The sequence below is a fragment of the Bos taurus genome, chromosome 26 (assembly GCF_002263795.3).
Source record: "Bos taurus isolate L1 Dominette 01449 registration number 42190680 breed Hereford chromosome 26, ARS-UCD2.0, whole genome shotgun sequence".
Taxonomy (NCBI): domain Eukaryota; kingdom Metazoa; phylum Chordata; class Mammalia; order Artiodactyla; family Bovidae; genus Bos; species Bos taurus.
This window is the reverse complement of record NC_037353.1, coordinates 34069860-34092197: the sequence shown is the minus strand read 5'-3', so window position 1 is coordinate 34092197 and position 22338 is coordinate 34069860. Positions and strand designations below refer to the sequence as shown.

The following is a 22338-nucleotide window of genomic DNA, read 5'->3' as shown; positions in this document are numbered from 1 at the left end:
CAACGATAAATGTAGCTATGAATGTTCTTTCCTGCTTGGGAGACCCAAACTAAGGTATGTAAACAACTGCAAGACAGTATCTGAAGGCTACATAAAGAATCCTTTCCTAAGTGTGTGTCCTACAGTATTTTACCCATATAATCTAATTTTGAGATGTTTTCTTTGCACCAGGTAGAAATACTTTAATGTTAATTGACATGAGGTTATTCTTAAATTGAAACAAATATTAACCTGAAGGCACCTAGGCTATAAAGATGGAGGAAGCCGAATAATAATTATGTTCACAAATTCACTCTAATCTCAAGCAACCTATGATTTTCTCTTTCAAATGGCATGAAAGAGCAGCACAAAATTCACAGCTTTGATCTTTTTCTGCTCAACAGAAGAAGTACCGGCAGCATCCAGATGCTTTGAAGTTTACCAGTATTAAAGACACTCCGGAGATGGTCCAGGCCAGAATTAGTTATACCCAAGCAGTGGATGTAAGTGATAATGTATATACATTATGACTCTAAGAGTGGGCTCTTCTTTCAACCCTGCGATTGAAGCTGAGGGGTTCTTGGCTTGCTCCTTCTGTTGCTCTAAGGATGAAGGAGCTTCTTATCCTTTGCTGAGACTCACCTTAGCAGGGGTGCTTCTTCATCAGGATGCAAATGGGGTGTTACCACTGCTCTTAGCTGCCAAGTGGGGCTCCACCACCCCAATGCCCCCAGCTTTCATTCCTTCCCATTTGCATGTCTCCAGGATTTGTCTGTGGTTAAGGCCTTTTCCCCTTCCTTTTGTTTTGAAACACTGTTTTCAGAAATGGGACTTTGGGGCAAAATTCTTGATTATTGGAATACTTAGGAATTGGAATGCTTAGGGTTTCTTGGGACCCAGGGCAGGAATTCTGGCTTTCTGAATTCCCCTAAAGACTTCGAAAGTGATTTGGATCTGATTTATGTACATTAGACTAACTTTCAAGCCATTTCCCATCTTCCCTTTATAAAGTGAAACCAAAATCTGGCCTTTTGCCCTCTCAGCGCAGAGTTCCTTGGAGACTGGGAAGAATGACGAGGTCCTCTAAAAATTCACGTTAAGGCAGGATTAGCCCTGTTTGGCTGATTCTCCTGAGAGGGGCCCCTGGGTCATTGCGCAGGACAGACAGGCCTTTAAAATATCTTCAGACCTCTTAACTTGCCACGAGGGAAATTGACAAACCTTGGTAGGGAGGAGTTGCCAAATGTCTCCGTTGCTTCCCAATTGAAGAAATTACTCCTGTTGTGCCGTATTCGAAAGACATTCTGAGGTGGCTCGAGTGCCTATCTGAATATGTTATGGGATGGTTTACAGACTTATGGGTTTAGAAATTTATTATGTCTTGACAATCAGCCCGTCAGAAGCGAATTTAATTCTGAGAAACATAGATGGTCAAACAAGAACTTGTGTAGGAAGAGAAAAAAGATACCTGCATTTCCTTATCCTAACCAACTCTAGGGGGCAGTGCTGTGATACGTAGAAACTTGGACACGTCTAATAAGATTTGGGATGGAAAAGCCTGGTTTAGAAACTTTCTCCGGTGGTGGATGCCAACTCCATGTGTCACTGCTAACTGCTAGAATTATCATAAGCCCAGATCAGAAATCTGGATGGACAGAGCCCCAGACCCACCCAACCCACTGGGAAGAGGTTTATTAATTAGCATAAGAATCCTTGAGGTGGCAGGGATGAGGGGAGGATGGAGGTAAGCCCAGGGAAAATCTCAGCTGTGGAAGAACCATTCTCTCTTGTGCCTGCTGTATTTTGAGGTCCTCTCCTTGTTGTTATTGTTCAGCCACTCAGTCGTGTCAGCTCTTTGCCACCCCATGGACTCCACACACCAGGCTTCCCTGTCTTGCCCTATCTTCTGGAGTTTGCTCAAAGTCATGTCCATTGAGTTTGCTCAAAGTCATGTCCGTTGAGTCTGTGATGCCATCCAACCATCTCATCCTCAGCCGCATGTCCTCTTCTCAGTTCAGTTCAGTTCAGTTCAGTCGCTCAGTCGTGTCCGACTGTTTGCGACCCCATGAATCGCAGCATGCCAGACCTCCCTGTCCATCACCAACTCCCGGAGTTCACTCAGACTCACGTCCATTGAGTCAGTGATGCCATCCAGCCATCTCATCCTCTGTCGTCCCCTTCTCCTCCTGCCCCCAATCCCTCCCAGAGTCTTTTCCAATGAGTCAACTCTTCACATGAGGTGGCCAAAGTACTGGAGTTTCAGCTTTAGCATCATTCCTTCCAAAGAAATCCCAGGGCTGATCTCCTTCAGAATGGACTGGTTGGATCTCCTTGCAGTCCAAGGGACTCTCAAGAGTCTTCTCCAATACCACAGTTCAAAAGCTAGCTCATAGTTAATAACAAAATTCCTAGAGATTAACCAGACCTCGTTCTCTCATTTGACACCCATCTCAGCAGTGTGCTCCAAGGGGAGTGTTCACTGAGAGGGCAAGTTTCAGCCTGTCATGTTCTGGGATGGGAAGAACTTGGGAGGGAGTGACGTGCATGTCATCCGCACAGGTGAGGATCACTGTGCCGTCCAGGAGGAGGCAGGACACCCAAGATCCTGTCTCCACAGGGAGGGAACAGCAGCAGCGCCTTTGTCTCCTGGAGGGTAACCTGGCCGATGGTTGCGTGGGGGAGGCTTCTGGGTTTAATGCAAAATCTCTCTGCATCCACAGAGGTTGTACCGAGAGCAAGGAGAAAACCTAAAGCATCACTACACGCAGACCACTGACCTCCCTGAAGTCCTGCTGGCCAAGCTGAATGCCATGAATATCAGCGAGGTGAGGCTGGGGAATATCAGGAGGGGAAAGGGAAAGTGTTTGTCTTTCTGTTGTGTCCGACTCTTTGCGACCCCACGGACTGTAATGCACGAGGCTTCTCAGTGCATGGGATTCTCCAGGCAAGAATACTGGAGTGGGTAACCATTCCCTTCTCCAAGAGATCTTTCCAACCCAGGGATCGAACTTGGGTCTCCTGCATTACAGGCAGATTCTTTACCATGTGAGCCACCAGGGGAGCCCTGATGGAGGGGGCATTGGTTTTAATTACGGGAGATCCCGGACTTGCACAGTGGCACCGCACCTGTGCTTGGAAGCATCCTGCGCTCCAGCTCTCGGTTTAATGCACTGCTGTCACCGAATATGCGAGTTTCCTGAACAAGGGGCCCCATGTTTTCCTTTCCACTGGACCCTGCACACTGTGGCTGGTCGTGCAGAAGAGCCAAGCACATTGATAAGGATGAGACTGGGAAAACTTCCTTCGTACAAAGGGCATTTATACTGAGGGGCTGGAATATAGGTGAAGCCCTATTTTCTATACGAAGCTGTATTCTGTAGCCTCAGAATATAGGTGAAGACATCCAGCCAAAGAGAGACTTGGGAGACTGAGCTCTTTCCTTCCCTCATCCTGTCAGCAACCCCTTGCCTCTTCTTCAGTGGAGATAGTCGAATCCCCTTGATTCTCCATCAGGAGCTGTGCACCTACAGCCTCATGCCTCCTTCCAATCAGCTTGCTGTTCAGAACAATCTGGTTCTGACTCCAGAGCTCTTGCCTTTTAAACCCCACCCCCAGCCCCACGGCACCCCCTCCAAGGCTGGACACGAGACAGGTTCCAGCTCTCGGTTGGTTTTTGCTGGACCACAGTGATCTCTTAATTGGGGGCTGCTGCTGCTGCTGCTAAGTCGATTCAGTCATCTTAGCGACCCCATGGACTATAGCCCACCAGGCTCCTCCGTCCATGGGATTTTCCAGGCAAGAGTACTGGAGTAGGGTGCCATTGCGTCTCCTAATTGGGGGCAGCACTCCACAAGAAACCAGATTCTCATTTTGATCGTGGGAATTTAGGAAAGGTCTTTATTGGTGCCCATCTTCTCAACAGACACGTTATAAGGAATCCTGGAGCAAACTTCGAGACGGTGGCTATAAGCTGAGACTGGATGCCATTCCATTCCAGGCAGCAAAGGCTTCTGGCGAAATCATAAGTGATGTGAGCTTCCACCCACAGTCCTGTGACAACGTTTAATACTCCCCCATTTGTATTCCTTTTGCCCCTAACCCCTGCCTTCTTTTGCCTGTGGCTAATACCCTTTCCTATCCCCAACTGACTGTGTCAGGGCAATCAGATAACGACCGGTGAGAAAGAACATGCCTTACAACAACAACAAAAATCCCCTAGCCGGGTACAAAGCTGATGCTGGCCTGTAACTATGGACCCCGGGCAGATGAAACGCACCCTCCGCCAAGCGCTTTCCTAAAGCCAGTCCATGTGAAGAGACTGGTGACAATGCACCCACCTTCCTCCCAGCCTGGGCCGCCCAAGCACTCTCATGTCCTGCCATTTCATATCCCAGCCCTTTAGTCATTGGGAGGCTTGCATATGAAAGAACCGGCCTTTTGACGACTCCCGCGCCTTTTCTTTTAACTCACCCAGTTACTGTCAAAAGAACAAAACATTTTTTTGCCCAATACCCACCTCTTCCATTCCGTGTCCCTTGTCCCTGAGCTGTTACTCTCTCCCGCTCTCTTTCCCTTTAGTACAAATACAAAGAGGCATTTGAGAAAATGAAAGGGCAGATGCTCGGCTCCCGGAGCTTGGAAGATGATATCAGCCTTGCGCATTCAGTGTACGCGAGCTCTCTGCAGAGCCAAGTAAGTGGGAGAGAACTCAGTGGAGCCTGGACCCCCAAACCTAATGATGACGCACAGCCCACAGATGTCCTTCGTCCTTCTGGTTGTGGATTTTGGCTCTGTCCCGGCTAGCTGGGTGGCATGGTCAGGACCCTTGGCCCCTCTGGGCTTCAGCTTCTTCCTCTGTCAAGTGAGAGATTGAGCATTCTTTGATTCTTTCATTCTATGATTTTGACCAGCAGCCACAAATGGAGGCCTGTGGGTTGGATTTTGGACTGCAGAGGTATTTTGTTGGGTCTGCAGAGAAGATTAATTGCAGACTTTTCAAAATGGGAAACTTGGCATGAAAGTTTTAAAGTTCTGTGCAGAAGCCAGGCCTGGATTCCTCAAGGCTACCGTTGAAGTTGATTACTGAGAGCCCCGTTTAGAAGGGATCTGTGCCCTCCTGGTCATGCAGCCCAGCCCTGCTCACCCACTTCCTCCTTCACTCAGTTATGCTACCTGACTGGCTCCTGGTGACATCTGAGTTTGCACCCCTTGACTTTGATCCTCTGAGTGCTGGCACACGCGTGTGTGGTATCCCCTTGCACATATGTGAGTTGGCTAATGGGTGGGATGAAATCTAATACTGTCCGACATGTAGTAGAGGACTAAACACTATAACACGCAGTGTCTCATTTAATCATAAATTTATTTCTAGGAACATCATTTGTTCATCCTGGTTACTGATATGGAAACCTAGGCCCTGAGTGTCTCAGTCCCTTGCTCAAGGTCGGCTGCAAAGGGGCAGAGCTGCACATGGAGCCAGCTGTCCATCGCATGCTCTCTCCACAGCTTCACATGTTCTCTGGCTCAGTTTCCCTGTTTCTAACATTTCTTTCCACTTTCCATACCGGGGTGGGATTGGACCTGAATTGTCCGTGACTTTATTCTAGGGGTTGGGGGAGGATGAGCAGAAGTGCAGGTGGGTGGTTAGGGAGGAGTGGGCAGAGCTTGGAGGGCAGTGGGAAGGCTGGAGGAAGAAGAGATGGCGATTATGCATCTGACTCCCCAGAAAGCCCAGAATGAGCTTCGAGGATCTTCAAACAGCTCCTCTGAGGACTGGGGTGGAGCTTGAGGTCTACAAACAGGCCTCCCCCTTCCCGTTGCAGGATGCATGTTGGGCTCTTGGGAACTCATCCCTCAAAACTGGCTTTTCAAGCGTCCGCCCACTGCTCTCGGTTCCCAGATTTACTAGGATGTCATTGTTTAATGCTTGAAGACGCTCTCCATCGGCTAGCATATGAGGAGAAACCCTGGTGTCTCAGTCTGAACTTGAGAGGATGATAAGAATTGCTGGGGAGCAGGAGGCAGCTCAGCTATGCCTCCTCTTGCTTTTCGAAAGAGAGACAATCTCGACTTGAACTAGGGAACCACTGACATTTTATCTGTCCCTTGAACTTCTGTATTTTCCCCAAGTCGGGGAACCCTGAGCCTGGGTCATCCCAATCAATGACCCCCAAGAGCTGAGAGTGGCGAGTGGCAGGACCTAGAGATGAGTCCTGCTTATTAAGCCAGTGCCCATAAGAATGGAGGACCGGCCCTTCTAAGAACACCCCTCGGGGCTCACCTGGGACAGTCCCAGCACATTGCTCTCCCTCATGGCCCTGATGCAAACGGCGGCTTTGAAATAACTGTCGATCTGTCTGCCCATCTAGGTGAATTACAAGAAAGACTTTGAACACTCAAAGGCGCAGTTCCATCTGCCGTTGGACATGGTAACCCTGGTGCATGCCAAGAAGGCTCAGACCCTGGCCAGCGACCAGGACTACAGACACCCACTCCCCCAGTACACGTCCTTGGCTGAGGACCTGAGGCTCAGCTGCGCCAAGAGAGCTCACAAGTTGCAGAGTGAGGTAAGGGGACCTGCCTCTCTCGTCGAGCTCTTTTCCTCTTAAATTTGACCGTGAGGTAGTGACCCACAAGCTCCTGTTGGCTCGGTGGGGGCTCCAGAGATGAAGAATCCTATATCTGGGGTTTCTTTTGAAGCATTGCTGCCGTTGTTCCTGCCTTGCTCTTCAGAAGCACAGTCACATAAATCTATTAGTAATGGTATCAATTTATTGAGTGTGTTAAGTGTGTGTTTAGTCACTCAGTCGTGTCCGACTTTGCCACCCCATGGACTTAACTTTCCCCTATGGAGTCCGCCAGGCTCCTCTATCCTTGGAGTTCTCCAGGCAAGGATACGGAGTGGGTTGCCATTTCCTTCTCCAACTTATTGAGTATTTCTGCTGAATTCTAGGCGTTGCATTTACAAGCACTGTCTCTTTTAATACTCAAAATAACTCAATAGTTTTTATCCCCATTTTACAGAGAAACTATAGTGAGTCTCAAAGAAGTGAAATAGCTCATGCGAGATCACAGAACTATAACTGAGAAAGGGGTGCTGAGATTCGAGGCTCACGGTTAGCATGTTCAGGACTTGTCGGTGGTGTTGTCTCTGGTCCAGTTTGGGCTGGGCTGGGGGTTCCTCTAGGAGCCTCGTATGTGGGTCACCCGTCTTCTGAAGAGGCCTGAGGTCTGCCAGGAGAGGTGCTCAGAGCCCCTTTGGAACTAACCCAATTCAGGCAGAGGAGAGTGTTGGGTGGTTGTTGTTCAGTCGCTCAGTCATGTCGGACTCTGTGACCCCATGGACTGCAGCACGCCAGCCTTCCCTGTCTTCACCATCTCCCGGAGTTTGCTCAAACTCATGTCCATTGAGCCAGTGAGACAGAGGGCAGGGAAATCGGGGCCCCAGAGACCATCCCTGGGCCCTCCCAAGGGATCTCCAGAGGCCTTCACACTCCCTACAAGTGTGTTTCTAGCTCATCCTGCCCATTTTCTTAAGCAGACAGGCCTGGGAGCATCGGGAAGTGTTGAAGAACTTCCTCACTTACCGGAGGTATCTCCCCAACAGGCAGCAACATCCTTTTTGGTGCTCATCTTATCCCCCAGCTTGCTGCATTTCCATTGCTGGGAGATTTGCAAGTAAGGGGCCTGAGTTGGAAATAAAACAAGCTCTCCCCCACCCCCCCCACCCCACCCCCCAAAAAAAACCCTGCTTTCTGGTTTGGCAGAGCCTGAGAGCTGAGTGGTGCTCAGATCTGGGTTGCTGTCGTCTGTTGGAATTTTCTGCCCGTGTGCGGCGTTTACTGAGTGACATAAACTGTCAGGAACCCAGGAGCAGCTGGAGGAACTAGCAAGCCGCCACGCTCAGCTAAGGGGCCCGTTTGTCACTTGCGCAGAGCCCTGACTGTCCCTGCCTCCCATTGCCTTAGCAATTGGAAGGAGGCATGCCCAGGGGGTGCCTTGGTGGCTGAAGGGGAGTGAATTTGAGGCCGTCTTTAAACTGTCAGCCCAGACCCTTCAGGTACACACCCCTGCCCCCACCCCAACAGACTCAGGGCTTTGTCAGATTATTCTGGATTCATTTATTAGTTCTTTCTTAACCCATGATTAATTCATGCCACCCTCTGCTGCTGGGGTTTGTTTTGAAGACCAATTAAATCATTTCCACATTTGCCCCAAGACAGCTGACTTTCTAACCACAATCCGCTCCAGTGATTATTTTTTGATAGCCCACATGAAAATAAAAATCTGCTGAGCACCCCTCTAACAGCTACAGAGACGAGTGACAGCAGAATTATTTTCTTCTGACCTACATTTTTGTTTCCCTAATGAGCATTTACTCAGAAGCCTGTGTGCGTTCGCTGAGTATTATGTGTCTGGAGAGGCTGGTTTGGCCTTGAGTTCTAATTACGATGCTGTCTGTTGTGGGTCCTTCCTTGTTCCACAAGTTTGGTTTTTCTGATTCCTTGTAGAATTTGTACCGGTCGGACCTGAACTTTATGCGGGGTGTTGCCTGCGTCATTCCAGGCACGTTAGAGATTGAAGGGAGAAAGAGAGCATCTGAACTCATCAGTGAGGTAACTGGGGGCCCAGGATGGGGTGGGGGTGTCAAGTATATTCCACAGTAGAGATTAAACTACTATCAGTGTGTCTTATTAAAGCCAATTAGATGCTACACTGTTAGCCGTGGTGACTCACCCGGCCTCTCCCCTTACTCTCTTCTCCATTCAGACAGGGTGGTACGTAAGATAACTTTGCAGATTCCGGGTCAGGTCCTGTATTAATACCATACGAGAATTATTCACTGGTTCGTAAGATGTACTTTCCCAGAATCCATTTGAAGAGTGGCTTGTGAAAAGAGAGCAGGCTTTGGAGACACAGATGGTGATTCATTTGCTGTGTGACCTCAAGCCAGTCACCTGCCCTCTCTGAGCCTCAATATCTTAATCAGTCAAATGGGAATACTGAGACCTGTCTCATTTAGTTTTTGAGAGGATCAATAGTCATCTAAGCACTGTGCTTCTTTGTTGGCTGTGTATGAAATCGTTGCTGTGAGCCTGGTGATAATTTCTTGGTAAAAAGATAGAAGTCTAGAATTCTAAGCTTTTTGAACTCCTGAGGAATCTTGCCCGCCTCTAGGAGGGCTCTGGGACTTTCGTTCCCAGTAGACTGGCATAATGGAAGGCATTGGAAGTGAAAGGCGGTCAGCGTCCAGCCTGGGTGCCTCAGAATGGCTTATGCGTTGATTGATTAGAAGCTCTGAGCAAGCAGAATGGGCCTCACTGTGGGAGTCGAGATTTAACTTTGTGCTTTGCTTTTCCAATGAAATCTCTAAAGCAGGTGGTTTCTAAACTTCTTGGTGCATCAGAATCCCCTTTGGAAACTTAAAAAAAAAATTACAGAGGCCTGAGGCTACTGCCGATTTATTGAATCCCATTTCCTAGGGTGGTGTGCAGGCATGTGGGTTATTTTAAGCTGAACGATTGTTTCCCGTGTACCCTCAAAGCTGAGGAATCCAGGGTCTTCAGTGAGCAAAGGAAATTTGAGAGCAAAACATGAATTTCAATAGTCATGTTCATATTCATGGCAAAGGACTAGCTCTCCCTGTCTTGTTAATAAGCATCCGATTCCGTCTGTCCTCCTCCTCTCTGTTTGTTCGTCTCACTGAGTTCTGAGGTCACAAGAGCAGGTGGTGGACTGGATTCTGGGTCATAGACTGGCAAGCTTCGCAAAATGAGGGTTTATTACTAGTGCTTAAAGAGCTGATTCTTCCTCTGGTTTTGCACCTCACCTTGTCCTCTTATTCCCTCCTGTGTGTGACTTCAGAGTAAATATCGTCAGCATCCCCAGTCGCTCAAGTACACAGCCGTGACAGACACACCCAGCCTCACTCATGTAAAACTCAGCAACCAGATTACAAACGAGGTAAAACCTTCAGATGACTTCGGGATGGGCTTTTTAAAAAACTGCTAGATTGTTTAAAAAAAAAAAAGTATGAATATTTGTGGGACGAGGGAGATGGGGAGCAGGGGAAAGCATGCATGTTTGCATGGAAAGAAAGGAATATCATTAGATGAAACTGAAATAGTTTCCAGAAGGAAAAAAGGCCCAGTAGAAAGCCTGTGGCCTTGCCACCCCCCACCCCAACCCCAAATGCATTTACAGACTGACAGCATCAGTATCCCCTGGGAGCTTGTTAGAAATGCCGAACCTCAGGCCCCACCCAAGAGCCATCGAATCCACGAGGTCATTTAAGACCCTCACAGGTTTGCTTTGCACATGAAAGTTTGAGAAGTGCTGGTCTGTCATTTTCTGTCCTAGCTGGGAAGATATTGGCTAACCCTTCTTCCATCATCATTCCGACGATGTGATGGGGAGGATTTGTGGTTGTCCAGGGACGGTGATTGATACAGTGTGAAGTCTGCCAGCTTTCTTGGTTCTCTGCCTTCCCATCTTCTTGCTCACCACTTACCCAATTCTCACTGTAATATTCGAGCAGAGGGGGCCCAGGGGAGAGACTCTTAATTCCCTCAAATCATCGTTCCAGCTCTACCTCTTCGGAGTGGTTCTCTGACATGTTTGAAATAGCAAGTGAGCTTGGCAGAGAATGAAATGAGTTTTTCAGATTCTCCCTTCTGACCCTAGCTTTTGAAAGTCAGTTGAGATTTGGGTATTTATATATTAGTTTCCACTCTTACCCCAAGATTGGGTTAAGAAGACCCAAAGGGCTGTGTGCAACGTTATCAATTTAAGATTCCCACCGAACCTATCTTGCCTGCTTTGTGATCGGTCTGGCCTCAGAGAACTCGGCAACCGCAGGCCATGTCTAATTACAAGAGCATGTGTTTTCATGCCGGCTGAGGCCCTGCACGGGAGCACTGGTGTGTTTGCCCGTGGGAGGATCCTGGGACTTTAGTGAAGGATGCAGACGGGGTTTGGGAACCTCCTTTCCAACCAGCAGAACGGCTCCTAAATTTCCCAGATATTAACATTGTCTTTATACCGTGTCCTCAGCAAAAAAAAAAAAAAATATATATATATATATATATATACACACAATGGAAAGAACTGTAACAGTATTCCTAAAGGTGTTGCCCTCCCCCCCAATTATTGAGCAAAGTAGAGGGCAGGGGAAAATACCTTTTCTTTGACTTACCTTGGGTTCTCGGCTGGGGCTCTGTAACAAAAGACAGATGAACAAGGGAAAAGCATTCACATTTATTTAGGACGAGCTTTAGGGGATGCAGGAGTCTTCGTAAGGAAATGGAGATCAGGAGGAACTGTTAAACCTGAGCGTTTTTATTCCAGGTTTGATGAGGAATGTAAGATCGTGGGCAGGTGTCGTAGAACAAAAAGGGATGAGCTGAGGCTAGGAAATTGGGGGACACTGAGCGAGGTCTGCTTGTTCAGATGCCTCTCAGCTTCCTCGGGGTTCAGAGATCAGATGCCCCTTTCTCCCTCCACCAGAGGGAGGGCAGCTCCCCCAGGAGGCATGTGACCTGCTTCGGGGGGAAGGTCAGAGAGAGGGCTTCCATCTCCTGCTACTTCCAGATTCCTTTTGCTTAAAATATGCATTACGCTAAGGTACCCTATTTGGAGGTAACATGTCCTGAACCCCGTCACAAGCAACTTGCAATTTTTTTACGCATTCCTTTCATAGCACTCAATTTGACTCATGAAGGACTATCTTTCCTTCAAGTTTTTAAAAAATTTTGATGTGGATCATTTTAAATCTTTATTGAATTTCTTACAGTATTGCTTGCTTTTTTAAAAATTTTATATTTTTGGTTTTTTGGCCATGAGGCACGTGGGATCCTAGCTCTCCAACCAAGGACTGAACCCACACCCTCTGCATTGGAAGGCAAAGTCTTAAACACTGGCCCTCCAGGGAAATCCCATGAAAGATTACCTTTATTGAAAGAAATATCTTCCCCAAGCTGAGGGTGTGTCCATGACATAGTGAATGGCCTTTTACAAATGTATTTATTTCCCAGTTGCAAAGGAGGGACCTCCAGTCCTGCAGAAATGCACAGCATTTACCTTCTTGTTTTTTTTTTCCCCCTTCTGCCCAGCGCCTCTATAAAGCAGCGGGGGAAGATGCGAGACACCAGTACACAATGACCCTGGGCCTGCCCGAGTTTGTCCGAGCGAAAACAAACGCGGCCAATCTGAGTGACGTAAGCCTTTCCCATCGCTGAGGTTGAGATGATCTCCAAGGCCAAGTCTCTGTCTGTGATGGGACTTAACAGTGACCCTACTGGCATTCGCAGAAACTTTCAACCATGTATCTGGTCGACATGCATGTTAAACATACCTTTTCCCAGATGTGTTGATATGTATGTGTCAGAGCCCACTTCCGGGAGGGTGCTAATGAGATTTTCTTTGCCAAGTCGAAAGCTTTTGCTTGTCAGAAATCTGTTCTGCGACACTACATGACAAATGAAGTGGGTAGCCTTTGTTCATGAAGTCGTGTAATTTTTTTGTTTGTTTTCTTAAGATCTACATGTGTTCCTTACCGTAGGCAAAATACAAGGAGTCTTGGAGGAATCTCCATGCTCAAGGCTACAAGCTAACAATAGATGCTCTGCCCTTCCAGGCGGCTCGAGTCTCTGGAGACATAGCCAGTGATGTGAGTTGAATGATACGACCTTCCATTCTGCCTGATTTCTGTTAACTTCATGTAAAACAATGTCTACGGCTGGTTTCCCTGAATTAAAGCAGATCTTTCACCATGTGAAACAGGATGTCATCTGCGGAATATATTAGTTATGAATGAGATTCTTTGATGGAGAGAGGGAAAGAAAGGCCCTGGTAATCAGAAGCAAAATGCAGGCAAAGATCTCCAGCAGAAAGGAGATTACAATTTATTTCTAATTGTAGCATCTAGGCAACCATCCCCCTGTAATGTGTGAACTGTCTGTTTTCTAACTCCACCCAGATTTAGAAAGAGAATTTGCAGTAGAAATTGTAATGTGGCCGTAGCTCAGTCCCCTCTTGACTCTCTGTAGCTTCCCGCATCGGCGGTAGGGTTTGCAGCTGTGTTTCAGCCACTTGACTCATAGCGTCCATAGCTTTGGGACATGAAGGTGACTTTCTCTTTCCCACAAACAAATCGCAGAAAATGTAGACTTCAAATAAATGTATCCTGTCTTTTGGGTTTGATGTTTTGCCAAGTGTGAAGGGATAAAGCACAACTTTCTCTTTCACCCTTTTTGATAAATTCCTTTTGGCCATAGAACTCGTAAGGGGAGCGGGCCCTTGCTTTGGTTCTAAGAATCTAGTTTTAATTAGATGGGAGGAAGGGAGCACTGTTTTAATTGTTCCTCCCCCAGGGCGGGGGAAGCAGGCTCTCCGGCCAGCCTCACTGTGCCATTTCTTATAATCATCCCCGTCTCGTGTAAGAATAGGTGATTTTCTTAGTGACCGCGAGGAAGAGGCACAGCCAGAACATCAGTGGGCCAAACGCCGGCCCCTGACCGCCTGGTTCTCCTTCCAGTTTCTCTACAGACATGACTTTGTGAAGGAGCGAGGACGGCTGATCGGGGCCCAGAGCGTGAGTGACGACCCCCGGCTCCAGCACTGTCAGCGGGTGGGCCAGCTGCAGAGCGAGCTTCAGTACAGGAGGCAGGCGGCGGGCAGCAGAGCGCAGTGCCACCTGCCCATGGACATGGTGCCACTGGTCCACGCCCGGAAGGCCCAGGCCCTGGCCAGCGACCTTGACTACAGGACACAGTGCCATGCGTTCACAGCGCTGCCCGAGGACCTGAGGATGGCCTGGGCCAAGAAGGCTCATGCTCTGCAGAGTGAGGTAGGGGGTCTGTGGATCACACATCAGTCCCTGACTTCTTCCTCCCACCAGGCCTGGGTGCACATCTCTGCCTCTTCCTTAGCCCTTCAGGTCCCTTCATCAGCCCCCACCCCTCATCAATGACTTGCTTGGTCTGTATCATCTAGGTTGGGATTATTCAGCCAACAGATATTTACTGAGCACCTGCCATGCCACAGGCATCCCTCAAGGCCCTGGGAATATAGCAGTCAGCAAAAAAGCTCAAAAGTTCCTGGTGTCAGGGAGCTTCCGGTCTGTGGGAAGATGCAGCTGTGTGGTGTGTCAGATGGAGACAGAGCAGGGAAGTGGGGTGTGTGTCAAAGTGTGAAAGTGTTAGCTCGGTCACGTCTGACTCTTTGCGACCCCATGGACTGTGGCCCACCAGGCTCCTCTGTCCATGGGAAGTCACCAAGCAAGAATACTGGAGTGGGTTGCCATGCCGTTCTCCAGGGCATCTTCCTGACCCAGGGATCAAACCTGGGTCTCCCCTGTTGCAGGCAGATTCTTTACCATCTGAGCCAGCAGGGATGGCCAGGTAAGCATATGTGTGCAACGTAAAAAAATGATGGACAGGGTCACTCTCATCCTCTGTCACCCCCTTCTCCTCCTGCCTTCAATCTTTCCCAGCAGCAGGGTCTCTTCCAATGAGTCAGCTCTTCCTATCAGGTGGCCTAAGTATTGGAGCTTCACCTCCAGCATCAGTCCTTCTGATGAATATTCAGGGTTGTTTTCCTTTAGGACTGACTGACTTGATCTCCTTGCAGTCCAAGGAGGATGAGATGGTTAGTGGCATCGCCGATTCAGTGGATATGAATTTTGAGCAAACTCTGGGGGATAGAGACATACAGGGACAGGGACAAGGACAGCACTGGCATGCTGCAGTCCATGGGATCGCAAAGAGTCGGACACGACTCGTGACTGAACAGTGACAAAGACAGGGTCACTCTCGCTGCAGAGGTGACATTTGAGCAAAGACCCTGGGTGGCAGCAGCCTCAGCATATCTGGGACTGGACTGAAGCGAGTGCCTGAGTGTGTGAGTGAGGAGGATGCCCCAGGGGATGGGATGGGGGTCAGAGAAAGACCCAGGGCCCGACTGTGTGCACTGGGGATGTCCCTGAGGCGAGGTGGAGAGTTGTGCCCAGAGCTGCCGTTCACCAGAGCTGACTGCTCACCAGTATGGCACCCTTGCTCCAACACTTAGGGGTGAGAGCCTTGCTTGCTCCTCCTGTTGCACAGATGAGGTCACGTGGGAGGGGCTGAGGCAGGCCTGGCTCCAGAACCCATGCTCTCAACCATGCCACCCTCCTGGAGCAGGGGAGTCACGCTTCCTATGATGCAGGTGTGAATGCTTAGGCCCAGAGAGGGGACGTCCCATGCGGGGGCATTAAGTCCCGCCCTTAGTGGACGTCTCCAGACTCAGTTCCTCTGAGGTCAGTTCCAGGCCACTCCAAGTTTCGGCTCCTTCAGAAGGGCCAGGGTGGTGATGAAAATGTGGTCGCGGTCAGCACTTCCAGGCCACGTGCCCATGGCAGGCTCTGCACCATGCTTGCTTATGTGTATCATCTCCCCCAGCCCCACAGCTCCCCCAGGAAGAAGGTGAGGTTTCAGAGCAGGTCTCATGAGACTGTAGTCACATGAACCCTTGTCGTCCATATCGGGGTTTCCAAACTTGGGCACCTTTGACACTTGGGGCTGGATGCTTTGCTGTGTGGGCCAGTCTTGTGCATTGCAGCATCCCTGGCCTCTACCCTCAAGATGCCATCAGCACCCCTCGATGTGACAATCAGAAATGTCTCCATATATTGCCCAATGCACCTGGGGGATAAAACTGTACTGAGAACTCTGTTCTCAGTTGAGGACTGTCTATATGATGCACTGCGCTGAGCACACACAGTGCATGGTCCATAGGAACATGCCAGAGGCTGTGAGCTGTTAGGATTGTTTTCCACCAAGCCTCCTGATTCTGGGGGCCTTAGGGCAGTGACTGCTCCGAGTTTAGTTATGTGGCACAGGCAGAGTGTTGAAAACACCCAGTTGATGATTAATTATGACAACAATGATGCAATGATTTAATGAATGCCGCGATCGTCTAATTATGAATCAAGATTTGCTGGGACTGTAGTACTGAGTGGGTACCAGCCAGGGGAGCGTGGAGCAGGGCATGCATATGCTGAAGCACAGCCCAGGACCCACCCTGAGGTCCCTAAGAAGAGGTTCTTAGTTTGACTCAGAGTACAGCCCAGGACCCTTCTGTCGGTGGCCTCTTCCGGGGAGAAAATAAACCTCCTGGGACAGGACAGGCCACTGTGGGAAGATTAGGGGCTCGGCTAGAAGCCCAGCTTCGTCCGTCAGCAGCCACTTGGCTTTCTAGGCCTTGATGTTTCTAGAAAAGCAAAGATGTTTGGTTTATTGGTGATCTCAGATTTCAGGATTCATAGATAAATGTTTTTTTAAATGCTGACATCATCATAGTATCAGACTATTTTACTATGTAAGGAAAAAGACCAAAAACCAACTCTTACCTCAAGCTACCATTTATATCACTGTTACTTCTGAAAAGAAAGGATATTTTAACACACACACACACACAAATAAGAACAACAAGAAAAAAAGAGAGTCCTTCCCAAGAAACACTTGTTGGCAATCATAGACTTACACTTTACCAAATGCAATATGTTTTGTGCTGAGAATTTATTGCCTGATTTAAGAATGACCATGTTGGGCTTCATGCGTTGTTTTGAAACTTCAGGTTTGTTAAACTGGGTGGTCTTGGGCTCCAAGATCCTGTGAACAGCAGACCCCCAGAATGTCCATCTGGTCTGGAGGCTTGTTCTCTTGCAGTCATCACTGAAAATCCAATTCCACGTGGTTATGTTCCAGTGAAAAGGAAACAAAGGCTTCTTGTGAGCTCATGCAATTCAGCAGAGTTCCGGGCAGGAACAGCAGCTCCGGTAGCCATCAGTCGTTCTCCTTACCTCTCCCATCCAGGCCGGAAAGCAAGCTGTGGGTCTCGGTGCTCACCCTTGGCAGGAGGGTCCTCAAGGCTGTGACTGCTGAAGTCTTGGAAAAGTCGTGCTTACCTCAGGGATGCGTCTGAGACACGTGCTCCGCCCAGGCTGTGCTCCACCACCAGGGGGTGCTAGTTCAGTCACCTCTTCAGTCAGTCAGTTCAGTCGCTCAGTCGTGTCTGACTCTTTGCGACCCCGTGAATTGCAGCACGCCAGGCCTCCCTGTCCATCACCAACTCCCGGAGTTCACTCAGACTCACGTCCATTGAGTCGGTGATGCCATCCAGCCATCTCATCCTCTGTCATCCCCTTCTCCTCCTGTCCCCAATCGCTCCCAGCATCAGAGTCTTTTCCAGTGAGTCAGCTCTTCGCATGAGGTGGCCAAAGTACTGGAGTTTCAGCTTTAGCATCATTCCTTCCAAAGGACACCCAGGACTGATCTCCTTTAGAATGGACTGGTTGGATCTCCTTGCAGTCCAAGGGACTCTCAAGAGTCCTCTCCAACACCACAGTTCAAAAGCATCAATTCCTCAGCACTCAGCTTTCTTCACAGTCCAGCTCTCACATCCATACATGACCACTGGGAAAACCATAGCCTTGACTAGATGGACCTTTGTTGGCAAAGTAATATCTCTGCTTTTCAATATGCTATCTAGGTTGGTCATAACTTTCCTTCCAAGGAGAAAGCATCTTTTAATTTCATGGCTGCAGTCACCATCTGCAGTGATTTTGGAGCCCCCAAAAATAAAGTCTGACACTGTTTCCACTGTTTCCCCATCTATTTCCCATGAAGTGATGGGACCAGATGCCATGATCTTTGTTTTCTGAATGTTGAGCTTTAAGCCAACCTTTTCATTCTCCACTTTCACTTTCATCAAGAGGCTTTTTAGTTCCTCTTTACTTTGTGCCATAAGGGTGGTGTCATCTGCGTATCTGAGGTGATTGATATTTCTCCCGGCAATCTTGATTCCAGCTTCTGCCTCTTCCAGCCCAGCATTTCTTGGTCCTTTCCAAATCTGCCACTCCATGCTCCTCTCTGTGAGCTCACATAAGGGCTGCAGGCATCCTGCAAAGCACATGAAGGGACCGTCAAGGGGACAGTCTTGGCCCCAGCCTTTATGGCTGCAAGGCCTCAGGAGACTCCTTAAGCTTCCCCGGCTTCCGTTTCCCCATCAGAAATAACAGCAATGACAGTAACAATACCTAAGAAGTACGGAGTGTTTATCTCAGGCTAGGCATTTATTTAAATATTTTGCATGAACGATCTCATGTAGTATCTAGGTAGGTACTGTAAGTACTTCCATTTTTACAGCTGTGGTAACTAACACATCTATAAATTTTCAGGAACTTGCTCAGGGTCATAAGCTGCCAGGGAAATGACTTGCTCAAGACCATATGTCTTGTTAAGAGGCAAAGCCCAGCTCTGGGCTCCTGACTCTGGAGTTAGCGCTATCTGGCTCCCCCTGGTGGCTAGATTAGGAACCCAGGCGCTCTGGCTCTTGAGGGTTCTCTTAAGAACCACCTGCACAGGGTCCCAAAGGACAGCAGCTGGTGACTTATCTGAGAATCTGAGCATTTAACCCCCCAGATTGTTCTATAGTTGGGAATTTTGAGAATGGCACAAGGACTGAATGAAGTAATGAAAGTGAAAATGAAAGTTGCTCAGTCGTGTCTGACCCATGGACTGTAGCCTACCAGGCTCCTCTGTCCATGGAATATTCCAGGCAAGAGTACTGGAGTGGGTTGCCATTTCCTTCTCCAGGGGATCTTCCCCACCCAGGAATCGAACCCAGGTCTCCCACATTGCAGGCAGACGTTTTACCGTCTGAGCCACCAGGGAAGCCCCAAATGAGTCTGAAGCAAACCACATCCTTTGCAAGATAGTTGTTATAGTGATTCTTATTATTAATATGACAAATATACCCCTTCCCCTGGCCACCTCCTGGGTTCACCTCCTGGTTATGTAATTCCTGTTAGAGCTCAAAGGTTATAAGCTACAGCTTTTGGGTCTCCAGAATGGGGGGCGACAGGAATCTCACGTGTGACTCTGAAGGTGGCATCCAGGCCTTCATATGTACAAGGGCAAGTAGTGAGGCTGCCACTTGGGGAAGCAAGGTACAGCTGGGCAGCCTGAGAAGATCTCTTATTATCTTAGAATCCTTCTTGGAAACCATCTTTGGGCCGATTCTCCTTGACTACCCTCCTTGCTCCTCCTCCCCTCTTTTATGGTGAGGTCTCGGGCAGGCGTGTTGTTTTTAGGGTCTGCGTGAATAGTCAAAGCGGGGCTGGGAGCAGAAATATCAATAGACAATCCATTTATAAGCGAGTCGGAGGCGCAGTCAGATCTTTGGGGAACCTGCGTCTTGCCTTCTGACTCACCTGCGCTCGCACTGTTCAGCTCAACAAAAGGCAAGTTGAAAGCGTGCGCCCCCACTTCATCTCACTTATGAAAGGAGCAAGGCCCGGCTGTGAAGAGGCCCTGTAGGATTATTCTCTCTAACTTAGAAATTTATCCAATTTTCTCTGTTCTTTATCAGAGTGGAAGGCAAAAGCTTTGCTGGTGTAGACTGAAAGATCGCGGTATAAAAAGCAATTTCACTGACATGGGGTTTTGAAACGTGCTCCCAAACCCGAGTGATGTCCCCCTTCAGCAGTTGGAAAGCAGAGTGGGATTTGCACAGGGGCCTTAGCCAGCAGACAGTAGATCAGAAACGGACCCTCTTTGAGGCCAGCTGTGAGGAGCACTGTGATTCCTGAAATGAAAGAAAGCTAAAAAGGCCGAAAGGCTGATTTCAGGAGCGGGTATTTTGCGTTACCGCAGAGCTCGTATCTAAATTAGAGAAATGCCAGCAACTTCGTTTAGTTCCAAATTTCACATTTCCTTAGAGAGTCCTTTTTCTTCCTTTAAAAATGCCTAATTTCCATATGGAGAGGAAGAAAAGCTTTTTCAGAGACTCTCGATGTAGGTAATGGTGGGCAGATCAAGGAATGGTAATAAGATTAAACATTTCAGGAGATTCCTAATCAGGCCCATTGTCTTAAAACCCCACTTACTCTTTTCTTCCTGGAATTGATGCTGTAGTTCTGATCTTCCAAGTCCTTAAGAGGAGGAAAATGGATAAAGTTTAAGCCTATTGTGCAATGTAGGCAAATCCTGAGTAACCAGATGAGGAGGGGTAAACTGAGGCATGGAAATGTTAAGGCGGTTTACACACCATTCCCCAGTTGTAGCCAGGTTTGTTGCGGTTTTGAGAGTCCTGCAAAGAACTGCCCCTTCCCCACCACTGCAAAGAAAAAAACAAATCTAACACACAGAATATCTTTTACCCGTCAGGACTCTCAGGTGTTTTCATGAGAACAGAGGATTGTCATGACCTTCGGGTATCACAGAGAGAAACTGAGTCACATTTTGGTGCAGTGATTTGCCCTGAATCACAGCAGGTTTGATCCAGAGCTCAAAGCCCTTTGATCTGCTGAAAGTGTGTAAAACGTTTCTGTTTAGGCAGGTGGTCAATCGCCTCACTGCCAGAATGAAACCAAATAATCAAGGCTGACGTGTGGGCTGGGGTATCTATCTCAGATCTTTCTTAAGGGATCATTCCCATAGGTCACAACCTTCTGCTTGGAATCCAGCCAGTTTACATGTGGGACCTGCTTGTATCTTACATGTGATCCATTACTAAATTCTGGGCAGAATGCACAAACTCAAATAGTTTGCCTTGGTAACATGCAGAACTCACCCAAATGAAGATATTGAAATGTTGTGATGAAGCATTTTTATGGATGCCACAATGGTTTGCAACCCTTTCCTGATAAAAGCCAGTGTTTTTTTCTTCCCACAGCTGCGCTACAAGTCGGACCTGATGGGCATGAAGGGGACAGGATGGCTGGCGCTGAGTTCCCCACAGATAGAAAGTGCAAAGAAGGCCGGAGAACTCATCAGTGAGGTATCATTAACCTGACTCTACCACAAACACACCCTGGCGTTTATCTCCTCCTGACGAGGGAACTTGCAGATGGATTGGAGAGCCTGGGAGGGCCCATGGCGCTGGACTCCCGATTTCTTTCTGGGGCTATTTGCGATCAAATCCCAAAACAGAACAAGATTTGGCTCCCAGTGAATTCACTTGCTGGCGAGTTAAAGGCTTGTTCCAATCATTAGAGGATGACCAACAAATGTTTTATGTACAATTATGATCTAACCTGACCCATTATTTTCATGGAGATAAGGAGAGGATTTGCCACCCGTCTCCTGAGTTTACTCAGTTCAATGTCCTAGGGTTACCTGACTTCAGAGGGTGTTAAAAGTTGCCCAGAGATGGTTACATTAACTGAACTCCCCCCCCACCCCCTGTTGATGACCCAGAGTTTCTTGCCCTGGGAACTCCTTGCGAGCATGGCACTGCCTTCTTTAGTTCCTTAATAACAGAATCTACTTGAATAGGGTCTGGGCAGGGCCGACCTAAGGCTGAATCCTTCCATCTACTGAATTCCTTTTCTTGTGATGAGCTTTGGCATTTTGCAGCCTCTCTTTTCAAGAATGTAAATACCTGTAAAATGGTCCTTATCACAGAGGCAGCTTGAATCTCTTCTGTATGCTGGTGAGGTGGCCACAAAGAAGAGAGATTTCTTTCCCAAGCATGTCATTGGTACATCTGGTACTAAGGTAAAGCGGCACCCGGAAAAATGCCTGGTGTTTGATTGTTTCTTGAGAGTCTTGGTCTTTCTCTTACAGACCAAATACCGTGAAAAACCAGACACCATCAAGTTTACCACAGTGGTTGACTCCCCGGACCTAGTTCATGCCAAGAACAGCTACATGCATTGCAATGAGGTGGGTGTTTTCTGCTCACTCATCCCAGGCTTAATAGGGGGTAGGGCTGCACAGTGGCCAGTGCTTAAGATGTAAGTGCAAACCTTCTGTCCCTTACCTAGGCGATCTTGGGTCAGTTTTCTAATGTCTTCTAGCCATGGTTCCCTTACTGGAAATAAAGATAATGATAGCAACCATTTCATAAGATGGAGTGAATTAAATGAGGATGAAGTAAATAAAACTTCATGAAGCTTTTAGCAAGTATTTAGAATATAGTAAGTCCTCAGTAAATGTCCCTAGTTTGACTCATAATCATCACAATAGTAATACTAAGTATTGTTGATGGACCCTTACCAAACACTAGGTCATATATATCTTAATTGTCCATAGATGATAATGGAATTAAATCTTAACATAAGCCAATTAGGAAAAAAAGCAGCTATATAAAGAACTTCTTTCTACTGTATAATTTAGCCCCATTTCCTCTCTCCTGTATTAATTTTGAAGAATAGGAAATTACATATTTTCTTCTCTGAAATCCTCCAGGGATTGGATTTTTGCACACTGACAAAGCTGCCCCCTGCTCACAGAGTCCAAGTGCGGTACTGACCAGTTCATGTTTGAAAACACAAACTGAATTTGGGAAAGGGTTGGAATGTTAAATATTTTATTT

At 48.0% G+C, this 22338-nt stretch overlaps 1 protein-coding gene across 7 annotated transcripts in view; it reads left to right on the top strand.

Moving 5' to 3' along the window:
- NRAP (nebulin related anchoring protein) overlaps positions 1-22338 on the top strand; it is a 75376-nt gene that overhangs the window by 44731 nt on the left and 8307 nt on the right. For all 7 annotated transcript variants that reach the window (XM_024985667.2, XM_005225747.4, XM_024985666.2 and 4 more), the window contains 12 exon segments: positions 384-482; positions 2700-2804; positions 3902-4009; positions 4558-4671; positions 6348-6545; positions 8490-8594; positions 9844-9942; positions 12090-12194; positions 12539-12646; positions 13514-13825; positions 20695-20799; positions 21588-21686. In XM_024985667.2, coding sequence (XP_024841435.1) covers positions 384-482; positions 2700-2804; positions 3902-4009; positions 4558-4671; positions 6348-6545; positions 8490-8594; positions 9844-9942; positions 12090-12194; positions 12539-12646; positions 13514-13825; positions 20695-20799; positions 21588-21686 — 1557 coding nt within the window.